An 18,818-nucleotide genomic window follows, 5' to 3' on the forward strand; every position below is an offset into this window, starting at 1 on the left:
ACGATTTTTAAAGACTCACTTTTTATACAGTAGTCTTTGTTCAGAAGAAAATTGGTCCCTGATTAAGAAATGGTTGGGAATTCCTGTCCTAGATTAATCAAACCTAGAATCTAATGTGTCAAATACTTTTTCAAAATGGTTCCGCAACCGTAAAGTTTGAGAACCACTGGAGTATAATATTATGTAAAGAAAATTAATTTGTTGATCTCAAACATTTGTTGAAAAAATACGTACATTTATTATAATATCTAATCATGATTTTTTTTTTATTTTAATACATATTTGATACATTTTGGGGGTCCAAAAAAAGAAACCCTTTAATAAGTTTTTTGTTTAGGAATGAAAAAAAAATATTCAATTTAATTTACCCAGATTTATTACATTTTTATTTTGTCAGTTATTAAAAAATAAATAAAAACAAAGACAAAGTAAACAAAGAAATTATTATTTTTTTTAATTTAATTTTTCCAACAAAACTTTAAGTTAGATTTAAAACCACTGAAATACGCAGCGCAATTACAAATAGTTTAGTTGTTAGTTATTTCATTTTTTTTTTAACATTTATGGTTTAAGCTTTACTATTTCATATCCGAAGTTTAATGGATTAACTGTAAGAGTTTACACTGTTGTTAAACTTGTATCAAGAGAAGTTTCACAACAATGGAAACTCACAGGAGGGACGTAGTTTGAATGTACATTGATGCTGAATAAGCGAAAATGTCATATGAACTTTTTGCCTATAATTTTTAGTAATTTTTTTCCAACACAGGAGTATTAAAAATATGGCAACATTAATTGTCGATCAAAAATATCTTTGTTAAATGTTTATTAATAGATAAAAATCGATTTTAGATCAATTATAATCGGATTTTTCTATCAGTTTTAAAATTTCATATTAATAAAATAATATAAAATGTAAATAATTGAATTAAACTCAATGAAATGTCAGATTGTTCTTTCATAAAAGCATTATTTCATTGGACAGTATCGATGTTGTGATGATCTAGACCAGTGTTTCTCAAACTTATTGGATCCATGTCCCATTTTTTTAGGATGAACATGATTATTGCCCCCTTATAAATTTTGTTTAAACATAAATTTCTCTGGACTGGAAACTTTTGGCTGACTAGATCAATCCATATATATAAAAGAAAGTCGTGTTAGTTACACTATTTATAACTCAAGAACGGCTGAATCGATTTGACTGAAAATTGGTGGGCAGGTAGCTTAGAACCAGGAAACGGACATAGGATAATTTTTACCCCGTTATCTATTTTTTTTATTCCGCGCGGACGGAGTCGCGGGCGCCAACTAGTTTCATATAAAATGTTTAAACACGGAAACACATATAAATAGTTTATGCAACAGATTTTTGTCTCATCTCTCTGTTTTTATGTACTTTTTAGCACTGGCTATCATTGTAAGGATGTAAGCCTTAAGTTTTTAAATTTCCGAATTGCCCCCCCTTCTAAATCCAAATGTCCCCCCCACTTGGGAAACACTGCTCTATACATTGTAATATCGATTTTTGTTCACAATATCGATTCGTTCTTATAAATATCGATTTTTCATTCGTAATATCAAATGGGATTCATCGGGCATATAATACTTATTGCGACGTAATTAAATTCGTTCATTTGTGATTAAGTTTTTTTTTATTAACGCTTCTCTTTTAAAAAAAAATAATGATAAATAATTTGTAAATATAGTGAAGGAGTGGAGAGGCCTCAACAAATATAAATATAGAATATTTTGTCACAACACATATGTTACTGTTGGTGTTTCCCGTTGGACTGTTCGGCTTACCTTTGGGCCGATTGAGTCTATAGAAACTGAAAAATATTCCCATTGGTCCGATTGATTGTATGAATTTAATCGGTCCAACGGGAAAAAAATGCTCTTCAGCCGATTAATCGGTAAATCGTACGGCCCAACGGGAAACACTAGTTATTGTACAGTTATATATACACATATATTTGTACTTTGTGTAAAGCTTATGTAAAATTATGTTTGCGGATATTGTGAGGAAGTTTTTTTTTTTTTTTTAGTAGCCTTTTGTTGAATTTTGTATAAACATTATGTAGTTGTGCCTAAATAAAGGCGGTACGTCCATATTTGAAACAATTTATGTAAAAGGTTAAATCAATTTTCCATAATTACAATAGCGCTGAGTCGTATTAAAAAAAAAATCTCGGTGACATTTTTGATGTTAACAATCTTTTGTATAGGATGTGTTGAGTTTTAGTTTTTTTTTTAATTATTTTTTTTTCCATACTTTGTAAGGGGCCCAGTCAATTCCCCGCTAGTTAAGATGCTATTGGCCGATAGAAATCTTAGTGATAAATGTGTGATAAATATCGAGAAAAAAAATAATGCCTTCGCAAGCTAAGTTACGAATTGCTTCGGAAGCAAATATTGAGAAGTTATTTTTTTTTTTTTTTTGGAATTGACTAAGACCCCAGATGTGAGTGAGATGAGAGCTCTGTGTGTTAGACGGTTGTTGTGTGGTTGGTGAGAGATTCTTATTTAAGTTTAGGTTTTAGATAGGCGAAAACTGAACGCGGCAAATAAAAAAAAAAAAATAATGCAGTTTTTTTTTCTTTACCTACGTCGAGGAGTTTGGCTTCAATGTGATATTGTCGCTGGGAAACCTCGAGTGGGATGACAACGAATTGTGGAGACGAAAGCCGGTGCGCCCTCACCCTTTTTTTTTTAAGTTTAACACATTTTGACGTGTGGTGTCATACAGCGCCTGGAATTCTTTATCATGGCACTTTTAGATCTTTTTAATGCCACACAAAATGAGTTGAACTATTTGCATGCATATTGACAAATTACGAGAAAGACTTTTTGATAAAGAATGTTAACCGTTGTCAATACATTTACAATCTTAATGCCTTGTGTTAAGGTTTAAATTTCCATATCTCTTGGATTCATAAAAGCAAAATTCCTTATTTTTTATGCTAATTGTTTTTTTTTTAATTGTTATGTAAACTTGTACTTAACGTATTTGTTCAATTTCTTTGTTAGTTTTTAATTTCCATTTGTAATATATATATTTATAATCTGTATGACTTTTGTATGTGCCATTGCGGGTAGAGGGCGCGCTGGTTCGCAAGGAAAGGAAAAGTTGTTGTTGAATCCAAAATATTTCCTACAATATAAATTTTTATATCTGAAATACTTGTTTTATTTGCGGATTTAATACAACGGAATTGATTGAAAATAAAACAAAAAAATGATTTATAAAAAATTATAATTTTATAAATACCCAAAAATCACTTGCATCTCAGATGCCCATATTACGTTTAGGTTATACAATAGTTTCTAGATTCTATTAAAATCCTTAGTACAATTATAATGTAAAAATGTTGGTGTGTATTGAAGAGTTTTTTAACCAGGGTTTCTATGGCAATAAAACAACTCGACGCTTTTTTTTCTAGATAGGTGAAAATATGTATTTTCTGAAATTATTTCGACCGTGGAAACTTACATGTTTTAAGTATTTTCGGATAATATTTGCTTATATAAAAGTACTACACGAAATCGTACTAAAGAAATTAATTTAAAAAAATAATGGTAACTCAAGTTAATCACAATAAAAATTAAACGCAAAAGATATTTTACAAGTGTTAAAGAATATTAGTTTATGCCAACTCCAAAACGGCAAGCGTTTTAAGGGAGAATTTTAAAAAATTAACGATAACCAATTTTCATCAGTGGGCCAAACACATATTATCTAGTCAAAATCAGTATGAGATTTTTGTGTACTTTACGCTCGAAATTTTACGGGCGATGCACAAAACATCAGGCTCACTGTTAGCCAATTTTTCTTTATTTACAATTTCAAGGACATTACAACAAAATATAAAATCGAATTATAGCCGCATAGCTGCCTTTTTTTAGTTACTTTTCTATTGGAATGTACTATGAATATAAATGCGTAAAAATACAGTACATTTTAAAGATACATTTGTATAAAACATATTTAAATAACCTAAATTGAAAAGACATTTCTATAGTAATAATAATAAGATTGTCATTAACAAAGTCATGTTTGTTTCTTTTTAAATTATGATAAAAAATGAATCAAATTTCGAACAAGTTCTTAAAAACATTGCATACTTTATACAGTAAATCGTGTAAATGAATATACAAAAAATCCTTACCAAATATAAAAGCTATTTACAAGCTACCCGATTGAGCGTATTCATAAGAAATAAAACTACGTTTTCTTATATTTAAGTCTAAGGAAACATAAGCTAATTGTAACGACTATCCACGCTATCGTAATGAGGAAGCCATTGTAGACCGTAGCATCTGTGATTGAAGATCCTTTCTCCATGATGTCTCTCAGTGACTTTGAAGGTACAGTGAAAGGCAGAGCTAATGCGACTGCTCTAAGCCCCGCCGACATACCTTCTAAAGGCCAGAGAATACCTGGGAATAATTTAATTTATAATTTAATACGACAAATGCCAATACAATTTTTACATTAAAGTGAATTCGTGACAGTGGATGGTTCCGTTAATATCGACGCTGGAAAGCGTAAACGCTGTAACCCCGAAAGTATGAACTTTACAGGAGAGCCAAAAAATGATAACTCGTGAGCTGATACGTCTACAAGCATGCGGTATTTAGCAATGTTGTGTAGTTTGTGCTAACCTATAATAAAATCATTATCGTTTGATAATGGTTGAAATTATTAACGTGTGAAAAACATATTCGCGATTTCAAGGGTTACAGTGTTTATGCTTTCCAGCGTCGATATGTTCTTTCATGTTCCGATTTGTTGAATAAAATATAAATGATCTACTACTACGATGACTCCTACGAATAAGTGCTGCAAATTGACAACTTTTCAGGAGAGGCTCTCAAATTGACAACCATATAGGAAAATAGAATTTTTACTTTTACCAAAAGATTAAGATTTACACATGTAAATGTGTATTTTGTTTAGTACATGTTGTTAACTAAACGAAGAGGTAGCTTTTAACACAAAAAATATCAATTTGTTACTTTGGCCCTTATACATAAGACCCATCGACTAGTCAGGCGAGTCAGTAGCAATGAACATATCAAAAAGGTGAGTTGAGATAAATACAGAAAGACTAAATTTTCTTTTAAAATTTTACTTGTTTCAGTCAACCCCTTGTTACTTCTTCAATTTTTAAACCCATAACTTTATTTCCCGCCAATGTACAACCCCGCTGACACATCATGGAATTCCAGAGGATTGACCTGGACGAATCACTGAATTAGACAATGGATAAACCTAACCTAACCACACTGGGCCTAAGGTTGACTGAAGCCTGGTGAGTGGGGACGTGTGTAAAGCCGACATTGACTTACCACACAGCAGTATCATAGGATAGAAGCTGCCTGTAGCCACAAAGAAGGAGACAGTGTAACTGGAGCAGAGCACGGAGAGAAGGAAGCCGTAGCACATCCCGCTGAGGCCCTGCAGGAACAGCAGCGCGCCGCAGGTCAGCAGCGAGCCGCGGGAAGGCAAGCTGTAGCCCCAGTACGCCAGTGCCATCATCTCTAAAGTCTGGAAACCTTCGGAGCTGAGTCTTTGTCCAAAATTAGTCTTTTAGATTTCAACAAGCAGTGAACAGGTTAAATATTAAAGTCGCATACAACTGACAAAAATAACTGGAAACTGGAAGCTAAAGGTATTAAATAATTTTTACAATGTTACTGGAATCTTGGAATTTTTAGACGTTAAGAAATCAATGTAAGATATAAAAAGCGTATACCTGCATGAGTATAACGACGGACTGCAGCGCGCAGTGCACGTTGAGCATCTCCCTGGCGCGGACGCCGGCCACTGCGCTGCGCTCCCACACGCCCTCCAGCCGGTCAGAGATCATCAGAGTCGATGTCACTATGGCCGGCAGGAAGAAAATTATACTGAAACAAAAATAACACATTCAATGCGAGGGAAGACGCTCACGAAACGAGCGGAGCGGTAGAGTGAAGGCAGTGGCTGTGTATATGTTAACAAATAAATGCAAAGACTCTACTTACATTATTATTCAATCAAATAGGTATAAAGAATATATATAGTAATACTAACGTGATCATAATACCGGGTGCCATGAATCCAACCATTTGGGCCTCCATAGATCCATAGACTGGCTCTTCAAAGTGAACGGGAATCTAAAAAGATAATTATGAAAATAAAATCACTGTTGTTTCTTCTACGTTAAAGTCAACCTCTACTTCGCGGGAAATTGCTAATTAACATCATGATCATCAGATGCAACTACAGCCGCGGATAGACCTGTGTCTGGTCCAATAAATGTCTTCATGTCTGTCTCCAGTCCTAGACATCATTATTTTTAAGATCTCGTTTGACATTATCCAACTATTTTAATTTCGGCCTTCCTTGTTAAAAAGCTAGTATTTTTATAACTAACCTGTACGAGGTCCTCGTTCAGTCCGCAGGCGGCCATAGCGCGCCTCGTGAACTGTTCGTACGCCTTGTGCAGCTGCATCTTAATGAAGTTAGAAATCTGATAATCTGGAACAAATAAGTAAAGTAAATTTAGATTACATTAAAACTGTTGTTTCGTTATTAGAAAATAGAACTCTTTTCAAATATCTTGGCGGCGCAAGGAGATATAGGTAGAGGCGCGCTGCGCATTGCCCTCCCACAGCATCGACTCACTCTGAGCCCCCAAGATATTTGAAGACATTTATACCGGCAGTGTCGAGCCAGACGCTAACAATGCTGTCCCGCAGTACATCGTCGGGCACGTCGCCGTCACGCACGCGCGCTCCGAGCGCACTGCTGAAGTTGTGCGCGAAGTGCAACACCGCGTACGTCTGACGTCTAGATAGAGCGCTCTGACCGTGCGAAGTGCTGTTGTATGGTACCTGGTGGATTTAACTAGTTATAGCCAGATCAGAAATATAAAAAACCCTAGCTTTATTGAAAAATAACAGAAAAATATGGAACTAATTTTGCGCTTATTAAAAAATGATTTAATTAAAAAGAGATTGGCTCCTACAGATTTTTATATTCTTAGTTAGGTTGTATTAATAATTGACGTTAAAAAAACTAGCTATATTAAGAGCTATTTTTAGTAACATTTACTGATGCTTTCAGAGATTAAAAGGTTACTCAAACAGCCCTTTAGTGAAAATATTTCACACTAAACCAACATTAAAAGACTTAATTACGTTTAACAAGCTCTGAATGTGGAAATTAACCTTAACTTCTTAAGAAATCATAACAGGACTATGAGTATAACGGATTTCTCATGTCAGACAAGATTTTTTTTAAATATGGAAGTATATTTTATCTGGAAGAAACAAACATACATAAGTACAAATAGTTTATTAGATTTGTTTACGATTACTATTTTGTTTGAAATTATTTATTAATAAATGTTAAGGGTGTCTTTTACAAACCTGAAAGAGCCTTCGTTTCTCCATCTCCTCTATGAACCAACAGCTCAGCATATACTGGTCACAAGTATCATCATCGTTTCGTATTACAGTCACTAAACTACTATTTTTGCAAATATCTAAACCGTCTGAAAGATTTATAAAAGTATTATGTAAGCCATCAAACCAAAAAAAACATGACAGAGATAATTTTAAAGTAAGTAATAACTACATTTTATACTTTATAACTGAAGATTGGAACTGGATTTCTACTGGCGACACATCCACTTAAAAGCGTATTGACTGTTCTTAAGAGAAAAAACGCTTTCTTACGAATATTTCGGCAGTAGAAACCTACTGTTACACTTTTACTGAACCTAAAGAGCTAAAGACATTCAACAAACGTAAAAATAGAAAGGGCAGCACGAAGCAAACCGAAATTCGGAATATATTACCACTTGTTACATTTGCTCTTGAACTTTATAAGAAAAGACGTGCAAAGTAAAATTAAACCTTGTGTCAATGAGATAAAGTTCAAAATCAGCTCTGCTCACTGCCACAGCTTGTCTGAAAAGAAGCTAGAGTACACTTACATGGTGACGAAGCTGCTTCATCGTTAACGACAGCGACATGCAAGTCGCGGGGATCGCTGCCAACTGCCATGAAAAAGGCCACGGCTTGTATGATGGGGAACAACACCGAGAATATTAAGCCCCTGTAATATGTTTAAAATATAATACAGATTAGTAAATAACTAGAGGTCTTAGCACGAATATTCGTGAGAATAGTTTCGTAACCGAAATTTGTATTCAAATTTGTAGTATACTAAGAAATCTCCTTCAAATTTTGACATATATTATCGATGACCTTACGAAGGCGCGTATCGCAAATATTCGTGCAAGGTCCCTCAGATATATTTGTGTACTGAAAACAGCGCCATCTAGTTTTTTCAATTATTTTTGTTTTACTTTAAGAGTTTTAAGTTATTTAAAATTTTTAATCCACCAAAATAGAACCAAGTCACGGGTGTAATTATAATTATTGTATAACTTTAATTAGTAAACAAATGTGTATACAGTTGACTCTGACAGATGTCAAAATATAATTTTCACTCTTTGAAGCGCACTTGAAATGCATTGCACGTGACGAATGCAAATTATCACTAATCCATATATCTAAACTTTCGCATTTATAATAAGAAAGTAAGACAAGAAAGGTTTAAATTCAATAATAAAGTCAAAAATTAATTTCATGTACAGTTATATAATTATAATTAAAATTGTATGTAAAATAAACATAAACAAAGTCATAAAATTCAAATTCTGATTTTTTGCTTAGTCAAATATCATTATTTTGTGTATTTATGCGTTCCTAAATTACTAAAAACATATTTATGAAACTTTAATATAATGTTCTATGAACATTACAGTAGGCATGTGCCTTAAAAAATTGCTTTTTTGCTTGCAATATGCCATTATTAGGACTTCAACAGTCGTTTTTACGTTTTTACATGGCATTCCAACCCACAACGGGTTCAACTAGTATCATACTAATATTTTAAATGCGAATGTTAAGATGGATGGATGGATCTCAATGAAATTTGGTGTAGATGCAACACAGTCTGAATGAATATATAGGCTACTAATTAAGTTTTTTTTTTCATTCCGCGTGGACGGATTTGCGGGCAACAGCCAGTATTTAATAAATGTCATTGTTACAATAATCAGTTCACGTCTAACGCTTACCAATTTGGCGGGAAACGTGACATGGTTATGGCGCGGTTATCTAAATAAAGGCAGCGTCATGTATTCCTTATTCATTAAAACATTTTAGGAAGGCTTACTTAGTATTAGTTTTGTGTTTTACCTTTTTATCTTATACAAATTCTAATAACATTGTCATAATAATAATAATAGAAACTAGGGTTCAATAAAAATAATATAGATTATCAAAAATGTTACCGAATAAGGTGCGAAAGTTAGGGTTTCAAAATTGCGTAATAGAGTTGGTTTCTAAATTTTGTAATAGAGGGGGTTTCAAAATTGTGTAATAAAGGGTTTTTCAAAATTGTGTAATAAAGGGTTTTTCAAAATTGTGTAATAGAGGGGGTTTCAAAATTGTGTAATAAAGGGTTTTTCAAAATTGTGTAATAGAGGGGGTTTCAAAATTGTGTAATAGAGGGGGTTTCAAAATTGTGTAATAGAGGGGGTTTCAAAATTGTGTAATAGAGGTGGTTTCAAAATTAAATTTGTAGTCAAAAAACTATAAATATCTGTATTTACTTACCCAGGATGCCTTGAGAACTGTTGAATGCTTTTAATAAAGACAGCTCTGTACCTCGCTTTGGATTTGCTTGGACAATTTGATGGTTTTTCTTTGGTAGTGAGCATCTGCAAAATAGTTACGTAGTACATTTGTATAATTTAGACGTTCGTTAAATGAGATGTAATTGACAAGTATTCTTACATCTGTACTGCTGGTTACGATATTGAAGTCATCCCGCGACTGGTAGCGGCTGTCGGTATTAGTTACAATGCTGCTCTCAGGGATCACATCAGGTGATGAAGTCAGAGCTGAAATATAAATGAAATTATGACGCATTATGGACCAGCCTTTAGTCGTGTCAAAAGACGATATAACAGTTACCATAGATATATAACCTATATCTAATCCAGAGTACAAAAGTGAGTCAAAAAAGGCTTCCGGAGGTTTTTTGCTCAGATAAATTCCCTCAGAGTTCAACTCTCACACTCAACAGTCCATCTATAATAGGTTATCTATGACTGTCTGTCAATGTCAGCAGCTCTCAATCCATTTGTCAATATTATCGCGAGTAAAGTCACCGTGATTTTCTAGATTTGGTTGATTTTTATATAAGCTTGGATTGTTAAGTAATCATTAGTTTGTAAAAGACAGTAAGCTCACTCGATCGTCTCCTATTGGTAACTTCGTGCTGTCGCAACGCCATCTTGAGGAAGGCATCTTCTAAAGTATCACAGTCGTATTTACGCAGGATCTCACTTGGAGAGTCCTCCGCTAACAGTTGCCCGTCACGTAGTAGACCGATCTGAAAATTAAAAAAAAGTGTATTTTCCAGAACAAAATAAAACCGATATAAACATAACCTTACTAAATGAAATATATAATTTCAAACTTATTATTTATTTACAGTTATTATTAATTTTGTAAGTTAATTTTAAGACATTTCGCGACTTATGTTAACAGGGGAGTCATAATCACGTCAGTGGACATTGTACATTGTTCATAAAAGTAGCAGGATCTAGGTGGGTCACAGCCGACCAAAACTAGCTCTCTGCTCTAGTGGAAGAAGTCTGTTGTATCGGCACTAATGTGTGACGTGTAAAAGAAGAAAGATTAACTCAAAACGTAGTAAATATAATTCAGTATTGAAGGTTCTTACTTTATGAGCTTGTTTCGTTTCGTCTATGTAATGTGTGGTGATGATAACTGTGGTGCCACCCCTGGCCAGCTCGGCAAGGAAGTCCCAGATCCTGAAAAATAATACAACGTAAGAACCTTTTAATTTTGTCATCATTATTTAAAGAGTTAAAATATAATGAGTAACAAGGAGCTAGTATTAAGCTTTATTTTGTTACATAAACATTGCGATAGGGTTGCCAAAAAAATAATCCTTGGTTTCTAAAATTAATAAATTGGTTTCTAAATTTTTTGTGATTGTTAATTTGTATTTCTCATTTTTAATATTATAAGGATTCTTCATCAGTTCACTATTCGTCGGAGCCTGCCCTAAGTTAGGGATGGCTAGGCCGGAGTCAACAACGCTGGCCCTGTGCGGGTTGGTTGACTTCACACATATCTTTGAATTTCTCGAATCGCTATAGAATAAATGTACGTATGTAAATCATAAATCGAAAAACACATTGGTATATGACGGAATTCGAACTCAAAACCTTTGATTGCAAGTCATGTGTTTAACCCATGAGCCACCAACGCTCTCATAGTCATAATAATAAAAAAAATAATCAGACAAGTAATGGTTTTTAATTTTTTTGTGATTGTTAATTTGTATTTCTCATTTGAATATTATAAACATTAAAGTTGTTGAAAAAAGTTTGCGTCTTAATAATAAAATTGGAGTTTCTATATTTTTGAAAAAACGTTTATGCGTTGCTGATATGGAAAACTAATATTTTAAATTATTGTCTGTCTGTCTGTCTGGCTGTATGTCATAAGGTTAGGTTTGGTTTGTTCCCGGTAATCTCCATAACGACTGGACCGATTTTGACCGGACTTTGACGGGAAGGAAGCTGATGCGCGAGAGCATTTTATAGGCCTTTTTAAATTCAGCGTTGACGTAGTCGAAGGCGATTAATATGATTAATATGATTAATATGTTGTGATATTAAAAAAAAAATTACAAAGCGCGATTGTTTCTCAACATGAAGCTGAAGTAAACAATAGATAAAGTATTAAGAATGACAATAAGTTGTAAAACATAAATTATTTCCTTCCGACATCGCGTGACGGTCGCCATTTTGACTTCAATAATAACACAGTTGCGACATGCGATTCTGTGATGCTGCAATTTCAGCCTAGACATTGTATAGATACTTAGGTAGTTAGTAGCTTAATAACTATAGTGTAACAAAAAAAACTTTATATACACGAGAAATAACCTAACTGAAATATTAAAGCTATTAGCAGAAGGTAGGAAAAAAGAATTGCGTAAAATTGGCGGTGATTAAGAACGGAATGACGACTGATATGATAGACTGGAACTGGAAGATAGATAGATCTGGAGAACAAAAAATTATGCGCCGACCCTCATGAGTAAGGTTAGGACAGGCAGACAGTGAAGATAGCAAACAAGCAAACGAACACTTTAATAAAATAAAGTGACCATCCTTAATTCCTTACTTTCAATATTATAAATGCGAAAGTAATCCTTGTCTATCTATCTGTCTCGCTTCACACCGTAACTACCGAAACGATTTAAATGAAATTTGGTTCACAGATAGTCTTTCGAAGTAAAAGCCTGAGCCGAGGCTTCTGAGAGAGCCCTAGAGCCTACACTACAAGGCAAACAGGGACTATTTTTAGACTGTCGATGTAAAAAAATGACATTCAAAGTTTGTAATTTAATTGTCAACGGTGTAAAATAACAATGGGGATTAGGGTAAGAAAGATTTTTAGAAATATGTTAAGTTTTATGTGAAATATGTTTGCAAAACGAGACAAAATATTAGTTATTCAGATGTAACATTACATGAAATAATGCTACCCAAAGACACTATTCCACGTGGACAAAGTCGCGGGCACATTTAGTAGATTTATAACACGAAAAAAATCATTTGTTAAAATGGTTGATCATTTCAAATGGAGCGTACTAATAAAATGAGATATTTATTTTCAACACTAGCCTCTAAAATCTAAATTTAATTGCATGATTGCAAATATATTAATTGAAAATATACGAGTAGCCATTTCGTAACAAAAGCAGCAGAACAAAATTTAGACACACAGACTGTATAAAAGTAAATAAAATAACAAAACTGCCCTAATAATTGTTTTGAAACTTGCATCGAAGTTTAGTTAAGCAAAGATCGGTTAGACGTGCGGTCATGAATAACAAAAAGATATAAAACGTATTGCGTTTCTCAACGCATTGCAAGACGATCATTGCTGGCCGGTGTGGCAATGGCATTAATGTTTCAAGCGAACTACTACGTTTTTTTTTAAACACTTTATAATGACCATCTGGTCCGATACAGTTGTACTATAAACAAATGCTTTTAAGGACGAAGACAAGGTCATCTTTATAACTGTGACTCCTGAAATATAGAAAGAAACAAATGAGCTCTAGAGTCACTGATTAATAGACTGGCTATGAGACGTAATATTTTGTGCCTATTTGATTTTCGCTATTTTGGTGCTGATGGAAGCGGTTTGTTGCGGTGGTTTGGATTCTAGTTATCGAGAACTGTCACGTAACATCAATAGGCACGTTTAAATTGGAACGAATCAAAAACTGTCATTTCAAAGCAATTGTTTATCCATTTATCAGGATCAGTGCCTAGGGTTCATTTGGAACTTGACCTTTTTGATATTTAATATTACTCAGTGTTGGTAACGTTTAAAATTTCAAAAAAAGATTTCTTTTCTGAACTCTTTGATGGTAAATTGTCGAAATGACCTCCATTAATAAAAACATTTTTTTTCTAAAGGTGCATTCACACTGTAGTTACGTTTTGTAGATCAACATTTCCAAGTTACTGAACAATATGTATATGAAATCAAATAATAAGATTAATTAAAAAGTTTGAGATCGTCAATGTTACGGTGTTGAATAGTGTTGTTACACAAAACTTCACTACAGATGTACCATAACCGTGTGTTTCTACAGTTGAATTACTTGTTAAACTGCTTATCGTCACCCTTTTCAGTCTCCTTGAAAAAACTAAGATGACATTATGTTTTCGGCAGTTGATACTGGCCGGTAATGTTGTACCAGTCTGCTTGACATATTATAATTATCTGTGTAAATTTTGGTCTCTGCAAAGGTTGTTTTTGTTTGGCCAACTTGTGAAATATTTGTACCATTCGTTTGCTTTACTCCTTTATAGGGTCAAGTGTGTTGTCCCTCTTAATGTTCTGCAAATCGATGAAGGTTCACTTTAAAATTGATCTTTAAATATTGTCAGAAGTCGAATCCTTGACACAGAAAAATTAAATGTTATAATTTCAAGACATGTAAGAGGAAAATAGTATGGATATTTTTTTTATTTTGCAAAAATCTTTAACTATTTCTCAAGTAATAAAAAAAATATTTGTACATAATACGAATCATTATGACCATGTATTTATGTAGATATGGTGTTGTAAAAAATATTTCATAAATAATATATATATTAGGTCCTTACATATGAAATTGGCGTTTTGTATGGGAGGAACAAAAAGTCGAATATTTTTTAATATAATATATTTAATTAATCAAAGTATGAACCATTATTTTCTATGCACTTTTGACATCTCATAGGTAGTTCATTGATCCCTTTACTAAAAAAACCAGTCGGACGGGAATCAATAAAATCTTTGAAGGCGATTTGGACTGCCCCATCGGAGTTGAATTTTTTCCCTTGCAAGAAGTTATCCAAATTTCGAAAAAAATGGTAATCTGTTGGAGCAAGGTCCGGGGAGTACGGAGGATGTCTTAGACTTTCCAATTGAAGCTCTTCTAATTTAGTAGCCGTCTGTTGCGCAGTGTGTGGTCTAGCGTTGTCGTGAAGCAGCAGTGGCGTGGAGCGATTGACCAGCCTAGGTTGTTTAGCCGCTAGCTTTTCCATCATGGTTTGCAATTGCTGACAATAGACATCAGCCGTAATAGTCTGGCCAGATTTGAGAAAAATGTAATGAACAATACCGGCACTAGTCCACCAAACGCTTACAAGTAACTTTTTTGGGGTTAATTTTCGCTTGGGGCAGGATTTGGCTGGCTGGCCAGGATCCAACCATTGCGCTGAGCGCTTCCGATTATCGTAAAGAACCCATTTTCATCACAGGTAATGATTCGGTTTAAAATACCTTCATTATTGTGCCGGTTTAGTAATGTAACGCAACAGTCGACGCGCGTTTGCCGGTTTGCTTCAGTCAATTCGTGAGGTACCCACCTTTCAAGCTTTTTAATCTTCCCAATTTGCTTCAAGTGAATTAAAACAGTTTTATCACTAACATCGCAGCCTGCAGCTAACTCGGATGTGGTTTGCGATGGATCCGCTTCCACAATAGCCTTCAACTCTTCATTATCAACTTGAGTCTCAGGCCGTCCACGGTGCTTGTTCTGCAGATCGAAATTTCCAGAACGAAAACGTTGGAACCAAAAACGAACTGTGTTTTCTTTTGCAACACGACCGCCATACACATCATTCACCCTTCGAGTCGTTTCCGCAGCACTAGTGCCACGGCGGAACTCGTACTCGTAAATAATGCGATATTTTTAGTTTTCCATTTTGTAAAATGAGTGACGCAAACAGAAAAAAACAGAAGAAAAAAAACAAACGAATGACGGTCATCGAACCACAAATACATGAGTCTATAGCTGTACAAATTTGAATTTGGAATTCCTTACCAAAGAGGAGAAATTCGTGATTAAAGTGGCCAGTACGAAAAACGCCAATTTCATATGTAAGGACCTAATATATTATGTTAATTACGATTAATTAACGTACATTCGGATTAAAACAGATCTTTTTAATGTAAAAGAAGATTTTTTTTATGTTTTTTTTTAATGAACGTTCTATTTGATGAGCGTGACGCCGTAAGTTCATTATTTTCTTTGAAACTAGTTTTTTCCCGCGCCTCCATCCATGCGGAATTAAAAAAATCAGTAAGGATAATACTATGAGTTATTTGAGACTATGTTCAAATCTATGCCAAATTTCATTGCCGCGAAAATTTGTTACGGATGAATAAAATTATTTACTAAGACAATACACAAGGCAACGTAGATCTTCGAAAACCGGCCATTTTAGTTTATCTGTCATCCCCAAAGACAGTCGCTCGTAACAAGGTGAGAAAAGTCACAGAGATTTTCTGGTGAGGCAAAGCTATACAGTTGCTGTAGTCTCTATGCCCGTACTGACCGAATAAACGACGCGCGTCGACGATTCGAAGTTGTATACGTAGCTCACGCAACGCGATTGACACGACGCAGCCATATAATATTAGTGTCGACGATTTACGTTACTTTGTGTACCTTCGTAAAAAAACTAATCATACCTATTGTAATTGTAACAGAATAAAAATGTATAAAATTTCATATGTTATGGAAGAACGGGGCATCCTGACACAAGTATGTACTTACTTAAAAGGGTGCCTCAACCTAAAATTTGTTTGTAGTGATTGTGTTTTGAAATAAATAAAATTTATTATTATTTTTATTATTATTACCTATAAACAGATTATAAAATCGTTAATTTTTATAATAATTATCAAAACGTGAATACAGTTAGGATTATTGATATATTTTTTTATGAATTCGTGTTGTAATTATTTTTAAAGATAACCAACACATGAATAACTTGTTTCCATTGATATAAGACAAATTGTATACAATTTTTTGCGTGTATGTTTTTATCAAAAATAATTATATATTTTTCTCGCGTAACGTGACTTATTTTACCTTTTGTATATTTTTAATTTGGCAATATTTAAAAAAGTTTATTTATATACGTGTAAATGTTTAAAACTACTAAAGAGATAACTAGCTGTCGCACGCGACTCCGTCCGCGCGGAATAAAAAATAGAAAACGGGGTAAAAATTATCCTATGTCCTTTTCCTGGTTCTAAGCTACCTGCCCACCAAATTTCAGTCAAATAGATTCAGCCGTTCTTGAGTTATAAATAGTGTAACTAACACGACTTTCTTTTATATATATAGACTAGCTTTTACCCGCGACTCCGTCCGCACGGAATAAAAAATAGAAAACGGGGTAAAAATTATCCTATGTCCTTTTCCTGGTCCTAAGCTACCTGCCCACCAATTTTCAGTCAAATCGATTCAGCCGTTCTTGAGTTATAAATGGTGTAACTAACACAACTTTATTTTATATATATAGATATAGATTGTCTCAAGTCCACAGTTATTAGAGCTACAACGTGTAAGAAGTATTCGTACTATGTAAAAAAAATATTATAAATGAGCCTACTCTAGAGAACCCAAAGTAAAATAGGATTATAATTGTACATAACATAAGTGGAGTTAACAATAAATAAATAAATAATAATTGGTCAAAGCAAAAAACCACGTTTTTTCACACTTCGCAAAAAAAGCTAACGTTGCACACATATATTTTTAACGAGTTGCGAATACGTTGGCTACCTTAAATGGCCAAAGGAAGAGATCAACAGAAAGAGAGTATTTCCCCTACTCCACCTAATCCAATTCCTCTTCCCAACTTTTCCTTATATGAATGAGGTTGGAAGGGGAATTGAACATAAATTTGGCTTCCGCACTTTGTCTGCTCACTAACCTTTCTCGTAGAACAGGATCCAGACCGACTGTTGGCTCGTCCAGGATTAACAATTCTGGTTCATGAACCAATGCAGCTGCCAGAGATACTCTTCTTTGCTGACCTCCAGACAGCGACTTGATCAGTCGTCCACCGCTGGGCAAGTCCAGGAGATTAGTTAGGAAGTCGAAGCGTTCTACTAACTTCTTCATTGACATACCGTAGATACGACCAAAGTAGAAGACCGCGTCTCGGACTGAAAACTCTGCGACCAATGCTATGTCCTGTGAAAAGAAGTATTTATTAGATAAAAAACCAATATTTAATAATGGATCAAAAGTAGTAAAAATTTATGGTACCATGAGGTACCACTGTACGAATACATTCCCTTCCCTTCCCTTCTCTTTGAAAATAAGTATATTATAATGTGTTTTTGTACTGTAGATTAATAACTAATTACCTGTGGCATATATCCAACTCTAGGTCCAGGTACCCCGCTCCCCTTTTCCCCAGGTTTCCCCCCCAACACCCAGACATCTCCCCCGTCTAATGATCGTCTACCCACTATGCAGGAGAGGAGCGTTGTCTTTCCGCAACCTGAGGCACCCAGAAGTCCGTAACTGCAACAAACAATAGAATAATATTCGTCAAAAGTGGATTATGATTTCAATTGAATTAAGAACTTGGATAAGGGAGAAATCTCGAATCGAGAATAATTAATTCGTGTGGATATTTTAAAATTTTAAATAAATGTGAATTAAGGTCAAACAACCAATTAAAAACGTAATATTTTATAAACGAACATCATTTTCCTCACCATTTTAGGGGAATTTAACAATTTTGATGTTTTAGCAATCAAGAGATATTTTTACGACTACATTTATGCTCTGACTACTTGTAAAGTTAATGAATCTAGATGAGGGTAGAGTTGAATTATACCTTACCCAGAGGCTGTTAAGTAAAGAACTTAGATATATATTTTTATGTCACATATTAAAATATTTTTCTTGACAATATTCGAATGCAGGGATACGAACTTTCGACCACGTGATCAGAAATTCGAACCCTAAATCATTAGGCTATTGACGCTTTACTATCCTTTGTAAGCCACGACATAATTAAAGAGGGTAGGAATAAATAACATTTAAAAGTCAAAGCTCGCTCGCTAGACAGCAGATATAATAAAATAGAAGAAAAGAAGAAGTAATGAAATCAGAAAAACTATTATTATTGATATTTACAGCTGATGGTTATTTCAACGATCTTGGTAATATTAGTTTTATCAAAAACTAGCTTTTACCCGCGACTCCGTCCGCGCGGAATAAAAAATAGAAAACGGAGTAAAAATTTTCTTATGTCCGTTTCCTGGTTCTAAGCTACCTGCCTACCAATTTTCACTCAAATCGATTCAGCCGTTCTTGAGTTATAAATAGT

The 18,818-nt window shown here is 34.1% G+C and overlaps 1 protein-coding gene across 2 annotated transcripts in view; it reads right to left on the reverse strand.

Moving 5' to 3' along the window:
• Window positions 1–4,169: 4,169 nt before the first annotated feature.
• The window catches only part of LOC106715480 (ABC transporter G family member 20), a 35,475-nt gene continuing 20,826 nt past the window's right edge, over window positions 4,170–18,818 (reverse strand). Inside the window, exons 3-16 of one of the 2 annotated variants that reach the window (XM_045683947.1) lie at window positions 17,845–18,004; window positions 17,406–17,668; window positions 10,817–10,907; window positions 10,321–10,462; window positions 9,862–9,968; window positions 9,682–9,785; window positions 7,989–8,110; window positions 7,420–7,544; window positions 6,708–6,882; window positions 6,423–6,526; window positions 6,080–6,162; window positions 5,760–5,913; window positions 5,353–5,551; window positions 4,170–4,440 (exon numbers count right to left, since the gene is read on the reverse strand). In XM_045683947.1, coding sequence (XP_045539903.1) covers window positions 4,226–4,440; window positions 5,353–5,551; window positions 5,760–5,913; window positions 6,080–6,162; window positions 6,423–6,526; window positions 6,708–6,882; window positions 7,420–7,544; window positions 7,989–8,110; window positions 9,682–9,785; window positions 9,862–9,968; window positions 10,321–10,462; window positions 10,817–10,907; window positions 17,406–17,668; window positions 17,845–18,004 — 2,044 coding nt within the window. In that variant the 3' untranslated portion in view covers window positions 4,170–4,225. The remainder of the gene's footprint in view (window positions 4,441–5,352; window positions 5,552–5,759; window positions 5,914–6,079; window positions 6,163–6,422; window positions 6,527–6,707; window positions 6,883–7,419; window positions 7,545–7,988; window positions 8,111–9,681; window positions 9,786–9,861; window positions 9,969–10,320; window positions 10,463–10,816; window positions 10,908–17,405; window positions 17,669–17,844; window positions 18,005–18,818) is intronic. The other variant, XM_045683946.1, reaches the window with a different exon arrangement.

This window comes from Papilio machaon, chromosome 24 (genome assembly GCF_912999745.1).
Source record: "Papilio machaon chromosome 24, ilPapMach1.1, whole genome shotgun sequence".
In the NCBI taxonomy this organism is placed as follows: Eukaryota; Metazoa; Arthropoda; class Insecta; order Lepidoptera; family Papilionidae; genus Papilio; species Papilio machaon.